Raw genomic sequence first — 11,344 nt, forward strand, 5'->3', positions numbered from 1 at the left:
GCGAGGCGAGGCGGGGCGGGGCGGGGGGGGGGGGGGGGGGCACGCAGAGCAGCACACACACAACACCCAGACAGACCCAGGCAGCAGGACAGGATTGACAAACGCAAGCCAGAATATCCGATACCCACCAGCAGCAAATCAAAACCAGCAAGAAGCTGCAACCAGCAGCGCACGCAGGGGCCAGCGCTGCTGGTTGTAGCTAAAAATATTATTCTGCCAAACAAAATTCCCTGGCCTAAACTGTTTTATTGAAGGAAATTATTTTTGAGGTGTGACTACATTAGAAAAGATTAGCTTCAGAGTCAGTGATGTGCTTGAAATGATTAATTTCACAAAAGGCCAATTATCTCAGCTTCTAGAAAAAAATTGCTTTTTTTGGATGAATCAAGCTATCTTCTCCGGCTCATAACTAAAGAACGGAAAATGGGATCAATAAACTTTTTTTTGCAGATGATAGAATAGAGTCTCATCGTTCTTTGTGCGTGTTCAGTGTTTACATAGTAATATCACACAATATTCTGTGGGCCTCGAGAAATCACTGAAAACGCTCTGAAACTCTGGCACTGGGAGCGTCCGTTCTCCAAAAGTGGCTGGCACTCATTAATGATTAATAATTAATTGTCCAAGGAGCCTAGTGGCAGGCACAAAGAGGTACTTGCTCTAAATTCTTAAATAAATTGTACTGCGCCCAGCATTTGATAAAATGTATCCCTCGAGGAGTCATTGTAGCACTGCACATCATTGTTACCAGTAAAAAACCTTCCATTTGAGTAAAAAGTACAATTAATATTCTGCCCCATTCACTCTATGACTAATCTACAAACAGCTGCTGCGTTTCCTTGTGTGCAAGTTGGTGCTAAATTGGTTATTCTGTATTCCTAGCACTGCTAGCAGACCATGTCCATGCTGTGTTTGATCTTACCGTGAACATTCGTTTCATACGCTCTGTGGCCCTCACAATTAACTCTTTGACAACACCACCTGGATGCTGCCTGTATCTTTAGCATTGGCACTATCTGTCAAAGCTCTATCTGTGTGTGTGTGTGTGTGTGTGTGTGTGTGTGTGTGTGTGTGTGTGTGTGTGTGTGTGTGTGTGTGTGTGTGTGTGTGTGTGTGTGTGTGTGTGTGTGTGTGTGTGTGTGTGAGAGAGCAAGAAGGAGAGCAAGTGGCATATAAGCTAATATTTTCGACAGTGTGAAATTATTTTGAAGAAAATGTATGACAAACATTGTATTTGTATTTTCCGAGTCTAATTCTAACTACCATTTTTTTGTAAAATTCATTTCAGGGGGTATAGGTCTATATCTCCTCTTATCAACATTTCTGCATCTTTCTTTGCAGGTGCTGGTACAGTTTGCAGCCATGGTTCATCATTGTGATCATTGTTCTGTGTGTGAGAATCCATTTTTGAAATTAATTTGAATTCTGGTATCATATGAAGCTAGAAGACCCAAGGCATCGATTGATACCAACCAACCATGTCATGCTCTTGTCAGGAAGGCAGCATAACTTAACTTAACCTAACCTAACTTTGGAGCGTTATCAGCTGATAACGCTCCAAAGTTAGGCAACATTTGGGCAAAGGGAAAAAACATGTCCAAAGGGGTCCTCTTTTTCACAGCCTGTTGGCAGGTGTGTGTGTGTGTGTGTGTGTGTGTGTGTGTGTGTGTGTGTGTGTGTGTGTGTGTGTGTGTGTGTGTGTGTGTGTGTGTGTTCGTTTTGAACCAGTATCTTATGTTGTTATCTAGCCTTCCTGATGCTAACATGCTAGTCCATGCTTAAATCAGAACATTTTATTTTATCAGAAAAAAAATTGCTAGCATAGAAGTGGTCCCTGAGAAATGTGGTTTGGTACATACTGTAGTGGTATTTGGTCTAAAAAGTTTGGAACCCCTGACCTATAGGCTACTCTAACTTCACTATATCCAAGTATACATTCAAGAAAGAAAAAAAACATTCAAAGCAAATTGATTGATTTTTATTAAACAAAGTTCTCATTTCATGCGTGTGTGTGTGAGGGTGCGCGTGTGTGAGGGTGCGTGCGTAAAACAGTTGTAAATGACGCCATCCATTGGTCGCACCAACAGCGGTCCAGCAGCGGAGTGGGAAAGGAAAGGAGTCTCATGATTAAAACACACATGCATGTCAGAGTGATGCGCTCTCTGGTGCCTTACAGCCGCGCTGCCTGCATCCTTTCATCCTTCTGTTAATTGGCTGTGGTGATGTTATGAGCGCACATTTCTGACATTCACTCAATCCACTTTACGAGAGAGCCTGCCAATGGGGAGGGTGTTGGGAAGTTCATACTAATAGCTACAATATTTTTTGGAAACTTATCGGACCTCAACATCATCAAGGGACTGACTCAGGTTGGCTTCCCAGGATCTATCCACCGAGCGAGGTAAGGCGATTTCTTACAAACCACTAAGCGAGACAGACTGGGCGAAACAAAACAATATGACAAGATGATATTATTTGGTCAATGTGTTGTATTGGACGTAGATCAGCAAACTATTTTGCACCAAAGCAGTGGGAACACTGGTCCTGAATGCTTTCCTGGTGTTTTGTTATAGCCTACTCATTTATATAGGCATTTCCAATTTAATCCAGAGATTCCTGCTACAATGTGGCCATAATATTGAGCTACTCACCCGGCACTTATTGATGCGTCGAATTGTGCACTGATGCACTGGCAAGCTGCATTTGATTAAAGCAGTTTGGATGATTGCGTAATGCCCAGAGGCAACAGCTTTGCAGCATGCATAAAGCTTCATGCTACTGATACTTTCCAGGAAAGTTCAGAATAATTTCCCTGCCTCTAGTCTAACATGTCCCCTTTTTAAACCAAGTTAACTGCTACATTTGTATCATGAATAAATTCCCAGTGAGAAAGATGATATTCTATTCTTTCATCGATTTGGTATTTAATTGTACAGTTAGCCATCCAGAGCCATGTGTTAAATATTTGTTTATATTTGCCAGGAGTAAAACAGTCAAACATGACAATAATATGTGAATAGGCTACTTACTTTACTTTCATCTATAGTCTTGCAATGTAAATCATGTGGATACCTAATAGACACTTTGAAAAATAAAAATAAATAAAAAGGTGATTTAGTGCAAGACAGAAAACACAAGTGCACTTTGAGTTCATGACCCCAGTTTAGTCTCACTGCATTACTTGTTGTGATCCAGTGTTGTAGACAAGTCACTAGATCTTGAGTCCAAGTTGAGTCTCGAGTCCCAAGTCCAAGTCACCAAAGTCCAAGTCAAGTCCCCATTACCTGAGTCCGAGTCTGGAGTTAGCCTACTGAACATGAGTGTGAATCCACACGTTGGAACACACGTGCCTGCGATTGCATGAAATTGAACAATGACACAGTATCAATATAGCTATCAATATCTTATGCTGAATTATTACGGCCTATTACAAAAAACACACACACACACACACACACACACACAAAACAGTCTATCAATTAACAAGTCCAAGTCCTCGTCCACAACTTCCGAGTCGTGCATGAATGCTCGAATCCAAGTCCGAGTCATCAGTGCTCAAGTCCAAGTTGCGTCACAAGTCCGGAAAATGTGTCCAGCAGTCGGACTCGAGTCCGACTCGACTACAACACTGTTGTGACGTCAGTTGTGGAAATCGGTTGTTGTGGTTGATGCAGCAAGTGTCCTTGGTGATAGGGATGACTGTTTGTGTGAGTACCTATACTTACCTCAATAGGTATTCATCACATAGGCACTACTATTGTTATATTTTGTCTGGTTACACTGACTGAAAGGTAATGAACTATCATCAATGACCTTAGTTTGAAGAACCATCAGCAACTTTGCTCACAAAACAAAACGGTCATGTTTTCAGATGGTGCTGTTTGATGATGACATTGCATTCCACTCCAACATACCTGTAGCAGTGGACATAACAGTGGCTATCGTCTACACCATATTTGGTGAGTAAAACACTGCAAAATTCAATCCAGACAGGTAAACCACCAATCAAATCCATCGACACTGTCAGGGATTTTTCTACTACTTCTGCTCCAGCTGAGATGAGTGTGGAGTGGAGCCTGCAAGCATGTGTGCTTTTATCTGTGTCTGTCCAATTAAATGCTACATATTCCAATGCACCATACACCATGATGTACATGCATTAGTCTCTCTTGCATCAGAGACATACACAGATAAGAACAATGCACCATACACCATGATGTACATGCATTAGTCTCTCTTGCATCAGAGACATACACAGATAAGAACAATGCACCATACACCATGATGTACATGCATTAGTCTCTCTTGCATCAGAGACATACACAGATAAGAACAATGCACCATACACCATGATGTACATGCATTAGTCTCTCTTGCATCAGAGACATACACAGATAAGAACAATGCACCATACACCATGATGTACATGCATTAGTCTCTCTTGCATCAGAGACATACACAGATAAGAACAATGCACCATACACCATGATGTACATGTATTAGTCTCTCTTGCATCAGAGACATACACAGATAAGAACAATGCTGGACTTTCATCTTTGATCTTCACAGCATTAATGGAGATTTATTTATTTATTTTATGTATAGACTTACATGCACACTGATGGAAGGAAGTCAAACGTTGCTGCTTTGTTCCAACAGAACATTGCTAATGAAACACACTGGAAATAACTTGAAGCTTTTTGTGTACATTTTATGTGTGTGTGTGTGTGTGTGTGTGTGTGTGTGTGTGTGTGTGTGTGTCTGTGTGTGTTGTGTGTTAAAGACAAAGGGAATAGAATACCGCAATAGTGAGTCCTAAGACCTGCAGACCTGGATGTTATATGTTGTGTAACTTGTGTTATATATGTGTTATAACACTTCTGATTCCCTCGTCTCAGTCAATGGGATTTTTGTACGGGGGATTGTTGCTCTCATGCCTCCTCGAGGAAATCCCTCCATTTTCCAGTCAACGTGACAAGATCCCTCCCCCTGATTGCACGTAGATTTTAAAATCTTTAAAAGAGATGCTTATTTTCTGAAGTATCTCAAGTATTCTCATTCAATCCCATACTCGAGAATATCTTGTACTGATGCTACTCGCTCGATTGCCCCTACCGATGGGTTTGTAAAATTCCTGACATGAAGTGGAATAGAGCAGGGCCTGTGAGCAGGTGTTTGTGTAAGCCTGTAGAAACTATTTTCAGATCCACCGTATCAAGGGAGTCGGGACAGCTGTGATTTTGCATGATCCCCCAGATCAAAGAAAATGTCATCCCATGGCTGCGTTACAGGTGTTCAGTTGCATGTCCCATATGTTTATGTCAAACCACAGTTGAGTAGAACACCATTGATCCAAAGAACATTGACATGTACTTGGTCTTCACGTGTGGAAATATAACTATAATATTGTTTATTTATGGTGTATAATTTAAAATGTGAAAAAATAAAATAAAACATCCAGATGTAAACAAACCTCAAACCACCCATGTGTTTGTGTTGGAATGTAAGCATGTTGATCTAGGTGTTTGACAACATGTTGCCTTGTGCAGCCAAAGAAATAAAGCCAAACCAGGAACCGACCTAAGGATGTTCAATAAAAAAAACTAGAAGCGCAATCAGATGAAAATGCTCCACTTCCCAATGTTGTCCTAGTTGATGCAAGTCAGCTGCTCTACCACATTGTCTGCCCTGTGGCAGGTACGATCAGGGACATTGCATCTACAGCGTCAATGCACGCCTCGCCAATGCCTATACTACAGCTGGAGTTCATGAGACCCTCGTCATCTTTGACCGTTACAATGATGAGCCCCGTGCCAAAGATCATGAGAGGAGAAGACAAGCAGGAGTTGGTGCAGCTGAGTACAAGCTGTCAATCAACACACCTCTCCAGGTCGAGAAGCAGTGATGAAGAGCACATCAAACAAGTCACAACTATCACATCTTCTGTGCACATATGACCTCACTGCTGATAAGATCCTGCTTGTGAACCACAAGGACTGCCTCATCAAGCATGAGGAGGCTGACGTCACCTTCATTAGCTACATGCTGCAAGCAGGGGCAGCCATCATACGTATCCTAAGTGATGACACTGATATATCCGTCCTGTTAGTGTACTAGTGTACTGGACTTGGAAGGCCAACGTTCAATCAGCAGTGTAGATGGAGAAGTGGGATGGCATGGCACCATCCTGGACCTAAATGCCACTGTTAGGGCGTTGGGTGACAAATGTCAGGGTCTCCTGGGGATGCATGCACTGTCAGGATGTGACACTGTCTCCTACCCCTGTGGAAAGGGCAAGGCATCTGCACTGAACGTACTCCAAGGAAGTACCATGCCTGGTCTTAATACAGTGCTTGGGGGAACCTGATGCCACTCACAGTGACCTAAAAGATACAGGGACTGAGTTCTTCCTCACACTCTATGGGCAGAAGAAGGCCAAGTGGATGAATAAGGAATTGCTACCAGATCTACAGACGGAGGAAAAAGCCACCTGAGAGGAAAAAGCTTCCTCCAACTGATGTCAACGTCATGCTGCACATACTGCGTGCTCATCTCCAGGTAATGTTGTGGAAGGCTGCAGATCAGAGGGAGCCACCTGCAGAGAGACATCACTAAGTTCAGGTGGGAGGTTGCAAAAGGAGGGGTCGTCAATCATGCCCGCTGTTTCCACCCAGGCGGTGGCTCCAGTTAATTTGCTTGACGTCACCAGCTGCAGCTGCCATGCTGCAGGTCTCAGTTGCACTGACTATTGCAGCAAGTGTGAAGGAGGTGAGGTTCACTGCTGCAACACATTCACAATACATGAAGACCAAGACAAAGAAGATGAGGAGGCTGAAGGGAATGAGGAGAGAGATGATGAAGAGGGTGAAGGCCATTGAGTGTGAGGTTGTGGTTGTTCTAAGTTAACTTTAAAAGGACTTATTGATGTTTCCTATATTCTGTGATTTAATACATAATTATTAATTATGTAAAAGTTGGATTTTTGTTACAATCGACATGTACAATTATATCTTTCAAATTGTCAAACTTTTTTGACCATTATTGAATTTTCACTTTTTTCATTAAATATGGTGTTCTTATTAAATGAATATGCTAATGTGCATGACAATGAGGGTAGACAAGATTATAATTTAATCTATCAAAAACATAGATCATATTTCTAAGATGACTAAAAGTGAAAAATATAGCAATTTCCTGATTTTTACCCAATTTTGACATAATTTATGGAAATTATGTTTATGAGGAATTCTTCCTTGGCCCATGCTATGCTACACCCTCCCACAAGGTTTCATGAAAATCGGCCCAGTAGTTTTCCCCATAATCCTGCTAACAAACAAAGAAACAGACGGACAAACGGCACCGAAAACAGAACCTCCTTGACGGAGGTAACAATGATGTTTACATATTTGAGGATTCTCAGATTAAAATGGCAGTCTGTGTACAGTACCACCATATGTTGCTTGTTTTCAACACATTTGCGGAAATGAAATCCTATTGTCTTGTCTGACATCAGCAGCTCTGCCTACAGTACTTGCGGTTGTGGCTCTCACAGTCGGGGGGTGTGGGGGGTACTGTATATTTCCCTGCAGGAGTCTGTTCTCTATTTGGCAACAGCACCTTGCTGTATGTTTCCTACAAGAAGAAACAGCTGCTGAAGCCTGCGGAGTTCTTCATCATCAACCTGGCGCTCAGTGACACGTGCCTGACCCTGTCTCTCTACCCCATGGCTATAACCTCCAGCTTCTACCACAGGTACTGCTCCCATCAGCACCTCGCCACCACCACAGGTATCACAGAGAAAACAGCTACTGCTTGATTGTTCTCACCACCAGGTTAGGGGATGTGGAGTAGCTATGGTGAATGGGATGCTTTCATGTGAAACATATGGGGAGATAGGTGTAGAGCAGTGGTTCTCAAATGGGGGTCCGGGGACCCCCAGGGGTCCTTGAGGGGATTCCAGGGGATCCCCAGCCAAAAGGAGGGTAATTTATTTTCGCTATAATTCCATTCATAAGTAACACAATTTTGGTCGTGGGTTTTATACACTTTCTGTAATAAAACATCTAAAAGCATCAATCTTATTATCATTATGGGGGACCGTGGGACAAAATCCTATCAAATGGGGGGGGGGGGGGGTATTTTCCCCAAAATTACCACCCCCCCCCCCCCCCCCCCCCCCCCCCCCCCCCCCCCCCCCCCCCCCCCCCCCCCCCCCCCCCCCCCCCCCCACCCCCCCCCCCCCATTTATTTTAAGTTATGCTATATTTTTTTGTTCTTTTGATGACTTGGTTCTCTCAGACACCCTCTTCGACATGACAAACCAATTGGTGAGGTGACGTAAGGGTCCCACGCAAGACCGACCGACCCCACTCTCAAAACACCCCATTCGAAAAACTTAATTACCGTATTTCTCTAGGCCTATTTTACAATTATGAAATAATTTACGTCTACTTTCAATTTTGATCATTAGACCTGCTTTTATTGATTTCAGCCAAATCATGGAAAATTCTGCAAAATTTTGATTTGATTCATGATTTCGCCCGTTTTCTCCTGCATTGCAGAAATCATATAGCCCTAGTGCAGGTGTTGCTTTTGTATGTGTCTCCCCTTCAAATGCCATGGCTCATTTAACTATATTAGCTAAATGATTGCATTGTGAGTTCACAGATATAGTGTCATGCTCATTCTACTCTCTCTCTCTCTTTTCCCTTCATCATCTTCTCTTCCATTGATCTTCTTTCCCTCTCCTTGCATTGCGATGTCCTCCTCTTGTCTTTCTCACACCCCCCTCGCCCTCCTACGCAGGTGGCTGTATGGCAAAACCGTGTGCTACCTATATGCTTTCTGTGGCATGCTGTTTGGCATCTGCAGTCTGACCACGCTGACCTTGCTGAGCATGGTGTGTTTTGTGAAAGTATGTTATCCGCTCTATGGTAAGTCTCTTCAAAGACGTTATATTTCTGCCCGTTGAAATTGAAATGACACGGGATTAACCATCACACATCCCTAAAGTGGCTGATTGTTGATTTATCTGAAACCATAATCCCTCAGTGAAGCAGTGCGCATTAGACTTTCTTTGATGGCTGACGAGTCCAGGGGCTGCAGTCAATAAGTATTGAATTTGCTTGTGATGTTGGCTATTGCAGTGCAACGAGGCATTCTATCTGACCTCTAAAAATGGTGCTTTCCCAGGAAACGGAGCAAAAGTGTTTCTATGCAGGATATGCAGAATGTTGTAGCATAGATCTCAAGAAAACAGTGGTGTCACTTTACAATAAGGATCACTAAATTAACAGTTAGTTATGCTTAATAAGCAGGAACTAACACTTAGTTAATGTGTATTAACTCTAACCCCTAAACCCTCACCATAACAATGATAAACTAACTCTAAACTATTAAATCTATGAATACCTAATTAACATGAACACCATTAGTAAATTATTACTAGACACATTAGTTAACTGTTAATTAAGGATTAGTTAACACTTATTAACATGAAGTAACCCTTAATTTAGTGAGCCTTATTGTAAAGTATTACCAAAATAGTTGATGTAAAGTTATTCATGAACCACTTACTCTCTCGTTGCAGCTTTTCTTTTGAAACGCGGCCTATATACAGTACCGTCTCCCAACATCTACTGTAATATCCTGACAAATTCAAGTTTCGCTCAAATCAACAGATTCTTTGTTTATTGACCTACTTTAGTCATGTAGGTTAACGCAAATGTAATCTGTGTCTCCAGGAAACCGGTTTAACTCAGCACATGGCTGTGTGCTGATTGGCTGTGCTTGGGCCTATGCCCTGCTGTTCGCCTGCTCCCCGCTGGCTCACTGGGGGGAGTACGGACCCGAGCCTTACGGCACTGCCTGTTGCATTGACTGGCGCCTATCCAATCGACACACCGCGGCACGCACCTACACTGTGGCGCTATTCGTCTGCTGCTACATCCTACCATGCTGTGTGATTGTAGTGTCCTACGCGGGCATCCTGCTCACGGTGCGGGCATCCCGCCAAACCATGCGGCAGCATGCACCCAGACAGACACGTATGAGCAGCATCCAGACGATCATTGTTAAGGTGAGCAGCAAAGTCTGACAAACAAATACATGATTGCCTCCATCCATCATTCTCTGCTGCATTCAGGTGCGGTCATAATTGGATTTACATAGGAAAAGACATGGAAGGGAACGTGAAATAGTTCCACATGCTATTCAACGCTTCTACACTGTTTGCCATCATCACTGAATGTTAATTATTGACTAAGAAATAAAATTATGTCCTATGGAATTGACTAAGAATTAAGAATACGATCTGCTACATCTTAAATGGACCTTTTTCACAGCAGGCAGTTTGTGTCTAAAAGGCACAGGTGCAACCAAAACATTAATAAGGGTTCCCAACTTCCAATCCATGTAGGTGTTCCAGTGCTGCAAAATGACTGGTGTGAAAAAGGCCCATTGCAGTTGATGTTGTTCACTACTGTAGTTGTGAGTGTGGGAGATATGTCTCTGTATTTTTATGTGTGATGATGTATCCATTCAGGTCTGGTAAGTGGGTGAGGCAGGATGAGGACGGGTGGTCATATGACACATCTTCCTGTTGAACCTTCACTTGATAATGGCAATGAGTCTCACTAAATAAATAAATAAATAAACAAATCAATCAATCAATCAATCAATCAATCAATCAATCTGTGCTAAGCCTGAAGCCTACCTCAGGGCTAGCTTCCCCTGCTCAAAACGTATTATTGGTACACCACCCAATCTGTTGACTCATCTCTGATACAAATGCACGGGAGAAGCGCCCATGGGTCAGGATAGACAAATTTCACAGAACACTGGGGTTAGGGTCGGGGTGGAGGGTGAATAACCAAGTGCCTCCTTAGAGACAAGAGTCCTCTGTAGATTCCCTCTCTCCTCCATTCCTCGAAGAAACTGGAAGTGACCTCAATAGATGCTCCAGTGATGGAGCTTCTCATTACCAGCCATTGACTGTGGTTGTGGTGAATACATTATGATGGATGAGAAGCCACACACCAATGCTGCAGCTATTGCTGATAAATGGTCATGGTCATATATATCCCTCTCCATAAGAAGAATATCTCTGATCCATACGAGAACGTTTCACCAAAATGTCTTTCTGCCCATGTAATCATCTGACAGACTGAGGCTAATAAATGGCTCAATAAATCTTTCATGCTGTGAAGAATCTAAATGGTCAGATTCAGTCAGCCTTAGTAGCCAGTCATTGTCCGGCTATCAGAGTTCAGTGGAATGCACCACAGGCTGATCAGGTAGTCAATATTTTAACTCTTTTCAAAATTATATCAATTACTTTCTCTAC

At 42.7% G+C, this 11,344-nt stretch overlaps 1 protein-coding gene across 1 annotated transcript; it reads left to right on the forward strand.

Annotated features, from left to right (window-relative positions):
* Positions 1-3,871: 3,871 nt before the first annotated feature.
* Positions 3,872-10,548, forward strand: LOC310771883 (opsin-5-like; the record flags this gene model as incomplete). The annotated part of the gene is made up of 5 exons (XM_083664385.1): positions 3,872-3,959; positions 7,590-7,752; positions 8,806-8,933; positions 9,744-10,078; positions 10,544-10,548. Coding segments are annotated over 5 exons (719 nt in total), but the record flags the coding sequence as incomplete, so codon positions are not given.
* Positions 10,549-11,344: the final 796 nt, after the last annotated feature.

This window comes from Poromitra crassiceps, assembly GCF_964638095.1.
Source record: "Poromitra crassiceps genome assembly, contig: HAP1_SCAFFOLD_1431, whole genome shotgun sequence".
In the NCBI taxonomy this organism is placed as follows: Eukaryota; Metazoa; Chordata; class Actinopteri; order Beryciformes; family Melamphaidae; genus Poromitra; species Poromitra crassiceps.